Source organism: Apodemus sylvaticus, chromosome X (genome assembly GCF_947179515.1).
Source record: "Apodemus sylvaticus chromosome X, mApoSyl1.1, whole genome shotgun sequence".
Lineage (NCBI taxonomy): Eukaryota > Metazoa > Chordata > Mammalia > Rodentia > Muridae > Apodemus > Apodemus sylvaticus.
Genome location: NC_067495.1, coordinates 30,617,127 through 30,633,306, shown reverse-complemented (window position 1 = coordinate 30,633,306; position 16,180 = coordinate 30,617,127). Strand labels below are relative to the sequence as shown.

Sequence of the window (16,180 nt, the reverse complement as noted above, 5' to 3'; positions counted from 1 at the left end):
CCCTAACACAAAATTTTATACTGGGTTTTCAATACCAGACATAGTTTCCCTCATGTTGATGGACTCTGTCCAAGAAAAGAGGGTTTTTGTTATTGCTGAGGTCTGTATGCTGCTACTGCATTCTTAGACATATCATCCTGTGCATTGTTACACATGAGTCCTTTCAAGAGTATGTTACCTTTAAAGCTTTGTTATTTAGCTTGTATAGTGGAAGATAATGTGTTCTAGCTTTAAATGTACATAATTTTTGTTTTTTATTTCATAACTCAACAAAGCTGAGAAAAAACCCAAGGGCAAAAGAGTCACCAAACGTCAGAAAGATCAAGCCCAATTTTTAGCAGATGAAGAAGCAATGCCAGGTGATTGTTTTGCTTTGTTTTATTATATTGATTTTCAAGATGATTCCACATTGTTGAATAATAGCATATTGTTTTTAGAAATGTGTTTTTGTCTTAAGAAAACAAATACAAAATGTAGCACAGTGATGAATTGATAAAAAGTTCTCTGTTCTAAATCAAATTTGTTAGCTATTCTAATAAATTCATCTTTTTAGAGAATTAAACTATTTCCTGATTATGAAGACTTATTACACCTACATTTTCATTTCAACTCACATTTTTGTTTAAAATGTTTTTTAATGATTTTATTTATTGTTAAAACTTCATACCTTATATTTTGATCTTACTGTTGTCTCTTTCAGTGTCTTTATCTTGATTTGTTTAGAATCTCAAGTTCTTTCTCTTTCTTAACAAAAAGAAATGTATTTTTTAAAAGATGCATAATTTCTTTTTACATACTACTGAATATTGTCCCTGACACAGAGTGTGGATGATATGCATTGTGTCAGTCTGTTAAAAAAAACTTTTTTTCTTTTAACGGCAGCTATCAATATTTAATTTTTGTTGCTAAGCTCTTTTCTCAGCTCTTAGTGTGAGTAGTACAGAGAAAACACCACCCTCTTCCTCTGAACAATCCAAGTCTTCTCCCTCCGGGAAAACATCTTCCACCGCCAAAGGGGCTCAATCTTCAAGGAAGTCTCCACGAAAAACAAGTGTTGTGCAAAAAGTACCAAAGACCAGCAAGAAAGCAGGAAAAACTAAGTCTACTAAAGATACTTCATCCACCAAGAAGGGTATTACTATTAAAATTGTCCTACCAAAGAAAAGAGGTGGAAAGTCTGGAAAAAAGGTTAGTCCTATTTCTTGGTAATTTGTATTGTAAGTCTCCATATTAGAGTGACTTAAAATTCAGCTTTGCACTTTTACTAAGACTTGTGCTGAGGTATTTTTGTTTGTTTTGGTGTTTTTGTTTTCTGTTTTTTGTCTTTTTCGTTTTTTTTCTTTTTTTATTGGATATTTTCTTTATTTACATTTCAGATGTTAGCCCTTTCCTGGTTTCCCCTCTGAAAACACCCTATCCCATCCCCTTCCTCCCCCCTGTTAACCAACCAACCCAATCCCACTTCCCTGTCCTGGCATTCCCCTATACTGGGGCATGTAACCGTCTCAGGACCAAAGGCCTCTCCTCCCTTTGATGGCCAACTAGGCCACCATCTGCTGCATATGTAGCTGGAGCCATGGGTCCCTCCATGTGTATTCTGGTTGGTAGTTTAGTCCCTGGGAGCTCTGAGGTTACTAGTTGGTTCATATTGTTGTTCCTTCAACTCCTTGGGTCCTTTCTCTAGCTCCTGCATTTGGGGACTTTGTGCTCAATCCAAGGGTTGGCTGAGAGCACCCACCTCTGTATTTGTCAGATATTGGCAGAGCTCTCAAGAGACAACTTTATCAGGCTCCTCTCAGCAAGTGCTTGTTGGCATCCACAATAGTATCTGGGTTTGGTGGCTTTATATGGGTTGGAACCCCAGGTGGGACAGTCTCTGGATGGTCCTTTCATTTAGTCTCTGCCACACTTTTGTCTCTATATTTCCTCCTATTGGTATTTTGTTTCCCCTTCTAAGGAGGATCAAAGTATCCACACTTTGGTCTTCCTTCTTCTTGAGCTTCATGGGATCTGTGAATTGTATCTTCGATATTCCAAGCTTCTGGGCTAATATACACTTATCAGTGAGTGGATACCATGTGTGTTCTTTTGTTGTTGAGTTACCTCACTCAGGATGATATTTTCCAGTTCCATCCATTTGCCTAAGAATTTCATGAAATCATTGATTTTAATAGCTGAGTAGTATTCCATTGTGTAAATGTATTACATTTTCTGTATCCATTCCTCTGTTGAGGGACATCTGGGTTCTTTCCAGCTTCTGGCTATTATAAAAAGGCTGCTATGAACATAGTGGAGCATGTGTCCTTATTACATATTGGAGCATCTTCTGGATATATACCCAAAAGTGCTATAGCTGGGTCCTCTGGTACATCTTTTTTTGTTTTTGTTTTTCAGATATTAAATGCATAATGCTCCTCGGTTAGGTTTTCTTTTTTGATGAAACAAAAGCAACTTGTGATGAACTTACACTTCTGTGCCACAGTGCATCATCAAAACTAATCAAGGCAGGAACTAAAACAGTATGGAGAGGGGAGCTGGAGTTGGGGGTCAAGCTGAAGTAGTATGTGAAGTAAAATTATCTCTAGACAATCTTAACTAATAATGACTGGTGATACAACAATAAAGAAAATGTCTTGGAGAATAAAATAGAATCAAGTGTGAAAAACTAAGACAGTTTAAAAAACTAGACTAAGTTGAGATTTTTTTTTAAAACGTGTAATTAGTCAGGAGGAAAAGAGAGGGCTAGATTGGGGTGAGAAAATACTGAAGAAAAAATTTACAATCATTATGCATAAACTACTTACTTTATGAAACCCTGAGTGTGAAGGCTATATGATACAACATTTTATGTAAAATGGTACAGTATGAATGTTTATGTGTGAGCTATAGAAAGTTATGAATGAACCTCTAGTCTAATGTAAAAAATACAAAGTATATATAATGGATTTTGATTATTCAGATAACCCCTCAAAAGATAGGATGAGTAGAATAGCAACAAAAAATTAATCAAAAGGCATGTAATAAAAGAGTTTACTCAGACCCAAATAGTTATATTGAACATTAATATATTAAATTCTTAGGTTAAAATGCAGAGATTTTAAAAAGAGAATTTTTAAAGGATTCAAATATATACTGTCTATAAAATGTGCATACTAAACATAAATACAAAAATCTCAGCAATATTATCTTGCACATCTAGTATCTCTGGGATACTTTGTTTCAGTGAATGCTTGCCACATGGAAGAAAATAGTATCATCCTTTTTTAAAATACTGTTAGTTCTATTTAAAACATTTAAATTATATTAACATGAGTATGAAATATTTGTGTATGAAAAATATTATGTTAAAACATAAAACGAGTTTGTTCTTTTTTTTGGTTGTATTTTGTTTTGGTTTTTCGAGACAGGGTTTCTCTGTATAGCCCTGGCTGTCTTGGAACTCATTCTGTAGACCAGGCTGGACTGGAACTCAGAAATCAACCTGCCTCTGCCTCCCAAGTGCTGGGATTAAAGGTGTGCACCACTGCCCATCTAACCCAGGTTGTTCTAAAGCAGTAACATTAATAGTTTAATGGTAAGAAAAATTGAACTTAAAATTTAAAATGTACCTGTATATAACTGTATTCTTCATACCTTTTTTTTTAAACAGGAAAAAAGTATTCCAGTTGTTTCTTCTACATCTTCAGCTTCTTTAAGTTCACTGATGAAAAGTTCATCAAAGACTCCTGAGGAGCCATCTAAAATAGTGATGTCTACAGGTAAGTCAGTATTTTCAAAAAGATGATAAAAATTACATATTTGATTCACCATTAATTTCAGTGTTGTTGAACTCCTAGAAATATATAAAATATTTATATATTTGCTATGTTGATAGTTCAGCTTAATGTTATGCAAAAACCCATCTATTTAAATCCATGTCACCTGAAAATCAGTATCTCACATTTTGAATGTGTCATTATCAAATTCTTTTTTCTTTTCACAGTTTTTGTCTTTTGAAAATAATTTTTCTGTCAAAGGACATGGTGATTTTATATACATACATATATATATATATATACATATAACAATATATAGCATATAACACATATCTATAACACAATATATAACAAACATATATATGTTATATATAAAATATATAACAATATATAACAAACTTGTGTGTATATGTATACATGTGTGATATATATATATATGTTTGAAAGAGCACAGACCAAAGCAAATCCTTTTTATCATCTCTTATACATTTTTAAATATTTCCTGTTTTAATTTTCCTTTCATTTTTATTTTGTAAGTATGAGCTTTTTGCTTGTGTGGTTACTCTGCACCATGTATGTGAGTGTCTAGTTCCCAGAAGAGGATGTCAGATCCCATGGGACTGCAGCTAATAGACAGTTGTAAGCTATCTTGTAAGGTATCATGTGGATGCTAGGAAGCAAACTCAGGACCCCTGGAAACAGCAGGCAGTGCTCTTCACAATTTGAACCATCTTTCTATCCTCTTTACAGTTAAAAAAAAGTATGTCCTATTACTTCTTTATATCCTTAATTACCACCCTCATACTCTTATATTTCTTCTTAATTTTTTTTCTCACTTAAAGGAAATTATTATTCAAGATATTAATTTTTCAAAGCCTTTATTTGTACACCTCATTTTTATTATTTCTGATTTTTAATGGATACAAGTTGACCTATTTAATCCAGGAATTTAAAATCTGAACATTTTGAGTAATGACATGAGTAAAAGCTACCTGACTTCATATGATGGGTTGTAATCAAAGCACAAGTGCCCCTAAATTGTTGTTTCAAACAACCTCCAGGCTTTGTTTGTAACGTGTATATGAAGTTATACATGAATTTTATGGTCATACTTGCATCCCATCTATAAGTTTTCTCAGTATGTTTATACTAATATCATAGTCCCAATGGTTTCCTCTAGGGGGTATTTGACAAATGTAGTAGACAGATGGCAGAATGTTTAAATCCTTCTTTTGCTTTACTTCCTGAATTTATCTGTAACATTAGTACCTTGGATTGAGTATTTAAACATAGTGAATTTTTCAGTATAAATTAATAATGCTAAAATGTTCTTGTTTTAAGAAAAATAAACTTGCATTTTTTAGTATACATTGATTTGCAATTGATTTTTGTGGTGAAAATATCTTTACTAATACCATGATTTTAAATGAGAAAATTTTGTACAAAGGAAAAAGTTTAAAAATTTCCCAACAATACTAGGCATATAAAGAAGAGCATTTTTATTTTGATATTTAAAATTCAGTTCATTAGAATTTACTATTATATATACCTCAAGTTATTTATTTTATAAAATGCAATTGGCATATTCTGTTAGTGATTTACAAGATAGTCATAAGTAAGATTGACCAGTTTTTAAAGGGAATATAGTTTTTTTTCAGTGAAGTAGGATGAGTAGAACTCTATAGTAGGACCTGGGGGAAACATCAGAACTTGAAGATGTGAGACTTTCATTTTTGTAACATTTCTTATAATAATAAAAATGATTTTATGATGCCCAAGTCATCTCAATCATAAATTTTATATCAGTTTGAATAGTATTCTAAAATGTTGGGTAAACAGGGTTTCTTTTTTACTATTTTCATGTTCTGTACTTTTACATAAACATGTTAATATATCTGTATGTGTTCAGTAGCAGACATGGTCTTTAATCTGAACTATATTTAAGTTTACTTTAAATGATGTCATGAGTATGATATGGCAATTGTGCAATATTTTCACAAAATTAACTTTAACTCATCTAATTATTTTTATACATTCTCTCTCAAGTCTGTGTGTATATAAATAAACATGGAGATTGTGGCCCCTACCTGGATCCACAGAAGGTTCAGCAGCTACCTAGCCACTTCGGCCCAGGCCCTGTGAATGTCATTCTCCGGCAGATTGTGCAGGCCTGTGTGGATTGTGCCATTGTGCCCAAGGATGTGTTTTTATTGCTTAAGCCAGATAATAGAGGAGGAGAAATGATAACTGGTATGCCAATCTAATTCTTTTTTTTCCATTTATTTATTTATTTATTTATTTATTTATTTATTTATTTATTTATTTGCTCTAAATCCCATTTACAATCCCCCTCCTCCCAGGCCCTTCGTCACACAGCTCCTACCCTCATCCTTCTTAGCCTTCACCTCTGAGAAGGGTGAGGTCCCCAATTAGTACCAACCCACCCTGGTACCTCAAGTCACTGCAGGACTAGGTATATCCTTTCCCACTGACGATAGCCAAGAAAGCCTAGTTAGGGTTACAGGATCCACAGGCAAGCAACGGAGTCAGGGTAAGCCCCAAGTTGTTGGGAGAACCTGATCAAGACAAAGCTACACCTCTGCTACATATATGCAGGAGGCCTATGTCCAGCCCTTATATGCTCTTTGGTCGGTGGTTCAATCTATGGAAGCCCTCTGGGGTCCAGATTAGTTGACTCTGTTGATCTTCTGGAGTCCCTATCCCCTCAAGGTTCCTTAATCCTTCCCCAAACTCTTTCACAAGATTTTCTGAGTTCTGTGTTTTATTTGTCTGTGAGTCTTTGCATCTCTCAGAGGACCATTATGCTAGTCTTCTGTCTATAGCATAACAAAGAATTATAGTGTCACAGAATGGTTCTTGCCCATCGGTTACATCTCAAGTTGGCCCAATGATTGACTTGTCATTCCTTCAGTCTCTGCTCCTTCTTTATCCCTCTGTTTCTTGTAGATAGGACTTTGTATCACACAAACAAAAAGCAAAGTAGACAACTTATGTCAAATTATAATACTACAAATTTAAATAAAAGGTATAGATTTTTTTTTCTGTGTTAAGCTAGCTATTTAGGCATATTATCTTGTCAGAAGCTTTAAAGAACAGTGGTGACTAAAAAAGAAACTTTGTGAAGGTAAAGTAAAAAGTCTAAAGATTGTAGCTCAAAGGTTGTATGTGTCTCTTGCATGTACAAAGCCCCGAGTTTAGTCTAAAGCACCATAAATATTTTTTTTTAAATGGAGTAGGAGAGAAGTAATGTGTAGCTGGTATATACCATGATTTTATACTATAACTTTTGTACTCATGGGATGTTTTAGAGTAGAAAGGTTACTATGAACCAAGCCAGTTTTTGTTATCCTGTTTGTAAATAGTTTACATAGAAATTGCTGTCAATTCCTTTTTAAATTCCAAAACCCAAAAAGTAAACTTGAAGCACATTTCCTGAATTGATTATACTGTCATTGTATTTCTCATCTGTCTACAAGATGACTGATGACTGACCTTACTTTCCTATTTCATAGCCTTCTTTGATGGGAAAGTTAATACTGTTCAGCTCCCTCCAGTGAACAGTGCATCATTTGCACTTCGTTTTCTTGAAAATTTCTGCCACAGCCTGAACTGTGATAAGTTTTTGAGTAGCCAGCCTTTCAGACGTAAGGCTCATACCCCAACTGATCAAAGTGAACCAGGTAAGAAAATAGACATTTTTAAATATATTATACATTTAAGAAAGTGTGTGTGTGTGTGTGTGTGTGAGAGAGAGAGAGAGAGAGAGAGAGAGAGAGAGAGAGAGAGAGAGAGAGAGAGGGGGGGGGAGGGAGAGAGGGAGAGAGGGAGAGGTGGAGGTTGGAAGCAGTGCATAGGTAGAGGTCAGAAATTAAGTTTGTGGAGTCACTTCTTTCCTTCCATCTTTGCATGGGTATTAAGAATTGAACTCAGATTGCCAGACTTGCATAGCAAATGTCTTATCTGCTGACCCCTAATATGTTTTTATTTTGCATTTTATACTTGGGAAAGAATGTGGGTATTTCAGAATTTTTCTTTCCTCCCCAAGCATGTAGCCACACTAAACAAATGAAAATGTATATAATTTACTTAGAGTGAGAAATGTAAATCTTTTTTGAAAAGCATGTTCTTTTTTTTCTTTTAAGCATGTTCTTTTATTGAAAAAGGAAGTGAAACATGATAAGATTGAAATTTTACATGGGAAATACTTCTGATGAAATAGAGATACATAGAAAAACATGTTAAAATTGACAATTTTCATGGAAAATTAAAGATTAAAATGATAGACTTAAAAAGCATTGCTAAATTAATTAGAAAAGGAATCAGGAACATTTTGTAATAGAATTGAACATTTATGTGGAAAATATTTCTGATAAAATTCTAGAAAAATGTAGAAAACATGTTAAAGTTGAAGATTCTCATAGAAATATTTATATAGATATAGTGATGGTAAGCAAAAAATATTCCTAAGTTGATTGAAAGTAGAATTATAAACATTTTCTGATAAAGTAGATTTACCTGGAAAATATTTCTGATAAATTTGAAGAATATATAGAAAAACATGTTAAAATTGAAGATTAACATTTTATCTGTATAATTTTCCATGAAACTTAAGTTCTTACTGTATTCCTAATGACCTGAAAATTAAAGCCAATGCATTATGTTTTGCTTCTTTGTGGCTAATTGATAGACATTTTCTGTTAGGTTGGGGCATACCTTTAACATCACTAATCTAAAGAAATAAGCAAAGGCTATTGGGTCCATAGATTATAAAGAGTGGTTTTCTCAAAATTAGCTCTTGTTACCTGTCTTCCTCAAGAGTCTCAAAATGATGGATGAATAAAAAGTGAGTGTCACATTGTCCTATAGAATCAAAGGTGATATTCTTGTTTGCAATTTCTACAGTAAGAAAGCTGTCTAAGAATTTTGGCCAATATTTTGGAAATAACGTTTGTTGCTCTCTCCTATGACTATGAAAGATAACTGTGTTCTTATAGCGAACATTATATATGTCTTTAGAGTAGCTAAAATTTCCAGATATTAAAGCTTCATTGTTTTCTGGCCAAATCCTGTCAGCTCTGGAAATATAGAGTACCATCACATACTTAATCTATGTCTAGTAGTTCAAATTTGTATTCCAGTTGGGTAGATAATTTGGGTATCATCTCTAGTTACTCATTTTCTAGTCCTCTTGACTTTTTTCATTTTTTTTCCTCATAAACTTTATTGTTTCTGCATTAGCAGAGTCTCTCCTGTCTATTCCTTCCTCTTCCATTTTCTTTCTACTTCGCTCATTTCATGCAGAATCATATTGGACCATTCTCTGGTTTATTAAAGTGATCTCCTTGGTGGAATACTCTTTCTGGTTTCTCCCTGCTGGTATAACTGCCAGGTGATCCTTTTTCAGATAAAGTTATGGTACAGGAAGTCCTTGCATGAAAGTACTCTAGTCAGAATGTATTGAAATTTATTAAATCTGGGTTCCAGTGCTGGCTCTATAACCTGTATACTAAAAGGACATTAAGTCTGGCAGACCTAAATTTTAATCTAATGCATGCTGTTAATTAGCATTACACTTTGTGGGGAAAATTACTGATCCTTCCTGATTTTTAGTTTGCCTCTTTGCAAGTTTCTGAGTTGTGAGGAAATAATGTACAGCCATATCTATTCATATAGACCTGAAATCTCAAACACAGAGTGGTTAGGGTAGTCCAAGACCTGTATGAGACACAGTATTGATTGTGTTCAAGTGTAGCCTGGGCAGCTTAGTAAGTGAGATCTTTTATCAAAATAGAAAGTAAATCATCTGGGGATATAACTCAGTGGTAGAGCATTTGTGCTGTATGTGCGTGTGTGTCTGTCTATAGGCTAAATGAAATTTAGACACATGCTTCTCTAAATTCTTCTAAATTATTGAAAATGTATGAATAGAAACACAAATTATATTTATATGCATGTGTGTGTGTGTGTGTATGTATGTATGTATGTATGTATTTGCGTGAAAGTGCCTATGGAGCCCAAAGGGGGAACATCAGCCCTTTTGGAGCTTATAGACATTTTTAAGCTGCCTGATGTGGGTGCTGGGATCTCTTCTCCAGTGATTTGATAAATTAGTAAGGGCTCTTAGCTGATGAGCCATCTCTTCTGGTCCAAGTCTTTAATATTATATTTAAGTACAAATACCTAATAGGATATAGTGAACCTGTTATGATAGTCAAATAATTGGCAGGTTGTTGAAAATATACAAATTACTTTATAGCAAATAGTCCATACAGATATTTAAAAATTGACTATAGTAATACTAACATGTACCTTTTCTTTAAAAAAAAAAAAGAAACAGAAAATGAGGAACTACAGGAAAAGAAAAACTTCAAACGCTTATCTCTGAAACCTGAACATTCTGCTCCTGTCTCATCTAAGGTTCCCAGAAGGTCTGGCCGAGCCTCTAAAGGTAAATAGTATTCGCACAGAATTGAGGAATAAACCCCAGTTACCACCTATGATATATGCTCTTCTTGGTGTGATTTTGTTGAGGGTAGTTAAATTCACCCATATCTGACAATTAGTTTATTACTTTGGTCACTTGAGTACTAAATTCCTTTCAGAAATTTACTACTGTCATTTTTTTTTCCTTTGGATTAAAAAAAAACTTAGAATGGGCCTATCCATCATGCTTTGCATTGTTATACATGCAAGAGAAAATTTTAAGCAAATGTGAGAAAACTACAATATGGATATGAGTAATAGTTCTGATGAATTATGCTCTTAATAACAGATGTTTTCAAGAAGTTTACAACTTTGGTGGTAAGAATGGAAAGATATGCTTAAATTATCATAAGAAACAGATATGGCCTAGAATCAAGTATTTTAGAATATTGTCCATTTCTGTGTATAATGAAAAAGAATTGGTCATGTACTTTGAGCTAGAAGCTTGTCATTTGGTATAGCATGAATTAAGAGAACTGTTGTTGGATATAAGATATTTGTCTTAAGAATTTCATATATACTTTTAGTGTCTTTTGATTAAGCACCACCTCCATCTCCTCGTACATTTATACTGTTCTCTCCCAATTTCATGAGTTCACTCTCTATTACTGTTGTTTAAACCCACAGTCATTATAGTTCTTATAACATGTGCATATATGTAGGACTAGCTACTGGAGCATAGGCTCTGAAGGGCTACATATCTGAAGAAAATAAACTGTCCTCACCCCAACCCCCACACAAATATCAATTGCTAGTAGTTCCTTGGCTCAGGGTGAGACCTCCTTTCATACCTATGCTGGGATTGTCTGGTTTGATCTTGTGCATAAAGTCACAGCTAGGTGTCAGTCCATATATACAATTGTCAAATTATATCTAGAAAATACTGTTTTATTGTAGTATCCACTGCCTCCAGATCATAACACTCTCTCTGCCCCTTCTTCTAAGATGATCCCTAGTCTTGAGGACACAATATAATATAGATTCCCAATTAGGCTGATCACTCTGTAATCTATCATTCTCTATACCTTGATTATGGAGATTATGGATGTCTGCTAATCTCCATCTACTGCAAAAAGAATCTTATCTAGGGAGAGTTGATGGATATGTACATAACTCTTTTAAGAATCAGTTTAATACTTTGTCCACTTACCAGAATAATACTAATAGGTTTTCCACTAGGACCTGTGACCTGCCTAGATTCAGGTCTTTAGCCCCATTAACATGCCAAACATGAGTTCTATCTTCTGAAGGCCTAAATGCAATCAAAAAGTGATTGATTACTCCCTATGAATCATACCACTATTGTAACAGTGGATATATCTTGACATACCATAATTATAGCAGTTTGCAGGGTTCACATAATTATAGTAGTTGTAAAACCAGTGGTTACTTTTCTTTCCTAATTGTGTTCCTAGCACCATCCAGAACTGTGAAAGCTAGCCAGTAGTTTACAGATCAGAACCACTATATATTTTATGCCCAATGTGCTATCTTTAGTAAGTAGGTTCTTATTATCAATTCTGGGTAATAACCAAGAGCAATAGTGATAACCTCAGTTATAATATTTAATGGTCTGTGAAGCTCCACTGAACAACCTTTTCAAAAGAGGTAACTTTTTCCTGGCACTGAGTTTTTATTTAATATCCTATCATGTCTATATGTACATATAAATTTCAGGAAGCTTGTACAGTTGTAGGTTTCCATATGGCTTTTTCAGATGTCCTTAGTGTTCATTATCTCTCTGAAAACTCTCCTCTATTCTGTTTGCCAACCTGTAACCCACTTAACCCTTCTTGCTCCATTACTTTCTGTTTCCCCCTTCATGCCACCTGTATTCTTTGTCCCTTATTTTGTAAGCACCTGCATGGCCCCTTACTGTTTTTCTGACCTCTATGAATACCTTAAGTAAAACACACGTATGTGAAAATTCAAAGCTAGATTTCACATATGAACAAGAATGTGCAATATTTTTCTTTCTGAGACTGGGCGGCCTCACGGTTAATTCTTATGCCATCCATGGTATGTGTGTGTGTGTCTGTGTGTGTGTTTCATGAATTCATTTTTCATAACAGCTGAATAATATTCCACTGTGCAAGTAAGTGCACCACATTATCAACACATCAGTTGATGCACATCTAGACTGTTTCCATTTCCTGACTCTTGTGAATAGAGCAGCAATGAACATGGATAAACAAGTATCCCTGTAATCGGATATAGAGTCCTTTGAGTATATACACACAGGAGTGTTTTATCTGGGTCATATGTTCAATATATTTTGGAAAACCATCTGCACTGATTTCCATACTGGCTGTACCAGTTTACACCCACCAACATTGAATAAGTGTTCTCTTTTCGCCATATCCACACCAGCATTTGTTGTCCACCTACTTTTTTCTTTTTTAACTTTTCATAGTTCAAACTTAGGTAATATCAAACCGCAATGTAGAATTAATTTGCATTTCACTTACAGCAAAAGATATTGAAGATTTTTTATTGAATATTGTCTTCATTTGCATTGCCAATGGTAAAACCTTCCCCGATTTCCCCCCTCACCAAAGACCACCAACCCCTTGTCCCACCCCCTTGGTCCATGTATATGCCCCTCCACCCAACCTTTCCCACATCCCCAACCCCGATTTCCATTAGTTGGGGCATCTATTGAGCCTTTACCTGACCAAGGACCACTCCTCCCACTGATGTACAACAAGGCATTCCTCTGCACATTTTTGGCTGGAACCATGTGTGCCCCTTGGTTGATGGTTTAGTCCCTGGGAGTCCTGGGGTGTCTGGGTGGCCAAAATCATTGTTCTTCCCATGAGGCTGTAAATCCCTTCATCTCCTCGGGACCACCCTCCAGGTACTCCATTGGGGACCCCACATCAAGTCCAACAGTTGGCTGCTTGCTTCTGTATGTGTAAGGCTCTGGCAGGGCCCTTCCTAAGACAACCATGGTATATTCCTATTAGTATATCCTTCTTGTCGACCATAGTAGTGTCATGGTTTGGTGAGTGTTTATAGGGTGGATCCCCAGGTAGGGCAGTCTCTGGGTGGCCGTTACTTCAGTCTCTGCTCCACACATTGTCTCCCTTCTTGCTCCTGTGAGCATTTTGTTCACTTTCTCAGAGGAACCAAAGCACCCTCACTTAAGTCCTCCTTTTTGAGCTTCCTGTGCTGGGTGAATTGCAACCTGTTTATTTTGAGCTTTTGGAATACCAGCCAGTTATTAGTGAGTGCATGCCATGTGCATTCTTTTGTGACTGCGTTACCTTGCTCAGGATGACACTTTTTAGTTCCATCTATTTGCCAAAGAATTTCATGAATTCATTGTTTTAAATAGCTGAATAGTACTCCGTTGTGTAAATATACCACAGTCTCTGTATCCATTCCTCTGTTGAAGGACATCTGGGTTCTTTCCATCTTCTGGATATTATAAATAAGGCTGCTATGAACATAGTGGAACATGTGTCCTTATTACATGTAGGAGCATCTTCTGGGTATATGCCCAGGAGTGGTTTAGCTGGGTCCACAGGTAGTAGTACTATGTCTAATTTTCTGAGGAACCTCCAGACTGATTTCCAGAGCAGTTTTATCAGCTTGCAATCCCACTAGCAATGGAGAAGTATTCCTCTTTTTCCACATCCTCTCCATCATCTGCTGTCCCCTGAGTTTTTCATCTTAGCAGTTCTGACTGGTGTGAGGTGAAATCTTAGGGTTGTTTTGATTTGCATTTCCCTGATAACTAAGGATGCTGAACATTTCTTTAGGTACTTTAGAGCCATTCCAGTTTTTTCATCTATGTCTTTTTATAGGGGAATTGAGACCGGGGAATTGAGACCATTGCTATTAATAGGAAAAGTGATTGTTGCTTACTGTTATCTTCTTAGTTAAAGGTGAAATTCTGGTTGTGTAGCTATCTTCCATTGGGTTTGTTAAAAGATTAACTTACTGATTTTTCTACAGTGTGGTTTCCTGCCTTGTGCTGGTATTATCCTTTTGCAGAGGTGGATTTTGTGGAAAGATATTGTGTAAATTTGCTTTTGTCATGGAATGTCTTCTTTTCTCCATCTATGGTAATTTAAAATTTTGCTGGGCATAGTAGCCTGGGCTGACATTTATGTTCTCTTAGGGTCTGTATGATATCTTCCGAGGATCTTCTGGCTTTCATAGTCTCTGATGAGAAGTCTGGTGTAATTCTGATAGGTCTGCCTTTATATGTTGCTTGACCTTTTTCTCTTACTGCTTTTAACTATTTAACTGTTTTTGAATGTTTATAAGCCATTTGTATTTTGTCATTGAGAAGTTATTTAGTTACATGCCACAACTCTTAATTGAGTTTATTTTATTTATGCTTAGGTTTAAGTTAGGCTTTTTATATTCTAAAAAATAGCCCTCTATGAGATTATAAAGAATTTTTCTCATTTTGTCAACTTATCATCACTGATGGTATCCTTTGTCAAACAGAAGCTTTTGATTTCAGGAGGTCTCATTTATTAATAGTTAATATTAATACCTGCAACTACAAGAGTTCTGTTCAGAAAGTTTGTGGTTGCATCTAAATGTAGAAGTATATCCTGTCCCCTTTTCCCTAACATATTTAGGGTATTGAATCTTATTTTAAGATCCTTGATCCATTTAGAGTATAGTTTTGTTCATTCTACTTTCTTCCATAATTCAACCAGTACCATTAATTAAAGATGCTACCTTTTTTCCAGTATTTAATTTTGGCCCTTTTGTTAAAAATGTTGTACCTAGAAGAGGGTAGAATTGTATCTAGGCCCTCAGTTATATTCTACTGATTTATGTGTTGTTTTTGATGACAGTACCATGCTGGTTTTTACCACTGTACCTTTAACATTAAGTTTTAAAAGTTTTTATTGTTTGAAGTTTTTATTGGAATTTTGATAGGGATTACAAATTGCATTGAATCTGCAGATTATTTTTGGAAGGATAGATATTTTCACTGTATTATTCCTACCAGTCCATAAGCATGTGAAGTCTTTCCATCTTCTTTAATTTCTTTCTTCAGTGTCTTAAAATTGTTATTATATAACAAGCCTTTCACTGCCTTTCTTAGATTTTCCATAGGTATTTTATGTATGTATGTATGTATGTATGCATGTATGTTTGTTTGTTTGTATGTATGTATGTGTTTGTTTATTTTGGAAACATTCATATAACTCTGGCTTGCTTGGAACTTACTATATAGACCATTCTGCCCTTAAACTCATAAAAATATGCCTATCTCTGTCTCCTCAGTGATAGGACAAAAATACAGTAGGAAAAAATATGATTTTTCTTATTATGGAGATTGACCTTTACAGGCTCAGATATTTGAATGTTTGGTCCTTAGTTGACAGAAGTATTTGGGAAATATTAGGAGTTGTGGCATTGTTGAAAGAGATATGTCACTGGGGGGTGTCAACACTTTGCAAGAGAGATCCATGCACTGTGGTGCTCTCTTGTCTTGTGGTTGTGTTTCAAGATATGTTCTCGGCTACTGCTCAAATGCCATGCCTGCCTATTGCCAGGCTCCCTGCCATAATGATTAGAACTCTCACTCGAAATAACTATAAGCCCCACATTAAATTCTCTCTTTGGTAAGTTGCCTTGGTCATAGTTATTTTGTCAGGGCAATAGAAAAGTTAACTAAGATAGAAGTTGGTACCAGGGAGTGGTTTATTGCTATTATAAGCCTGGCCATGCTAATTTTTGGAGGGATATGGAAGACTTTGGTACTTTGGACTAAGAACACATTAAAACTTATAAATGAAGCTTAATGAGCTATAGTAGGAGCTTAGAAGATAGTAGCACTGATGAGAACCAATACATGAGATTTCTGAGAAAAACAATATTAGTAGCTTCTGTAGAGGCTGGTCTGGTGATATTTTGTGTAAGCTCAAGAGATTTCAGATAGAAACAAG

At 35.0% G+C, this 16,180-nt stretch overlaps 1 protein-coding gene across 50 annotated transcripts in view; it reads left to right on the top strand.

Moving 5' to 3' along the window:
- The window catches only part of Scml2 (Scm polycomb group protein like 2), a 90,941-nt gene that overhangs the window by 68,091 nt on the left and 6,670 nt on the right, over positions 1 to 16,180 (top strand). For all 50 annotated transcript variants that reach the window (XM_052171273.1, XM_052171286.1, XM_052171313.1 and 47 more), the window contains 6 exons: positions 276 to 359; positions 911 to 1,188; positions 3,650 to 3,758; positions 5,802 to 6,005; positions 7,289 to 7,456; positions 10,108 to 10,224. In XM_052171273.1, the coding sequence (XP_052027233.1) occupies positions 276 to 359; positions 911 to 1,188; positions 3,650 to 3,758; positions 5,802 to 6,005; positions 7,289 to 7,456; positions 10,108 to 10,224 (960 nt within the window). The remainder of the gene's footprint in view (positions 1 to 275; positions 360 to 910; positions 1,189 to 3,649; positions 3,759 to 5,801; positions 6,006 to 7,288; positions 7,457 to 10,107; positions 10,225 to 16,180) is intronic.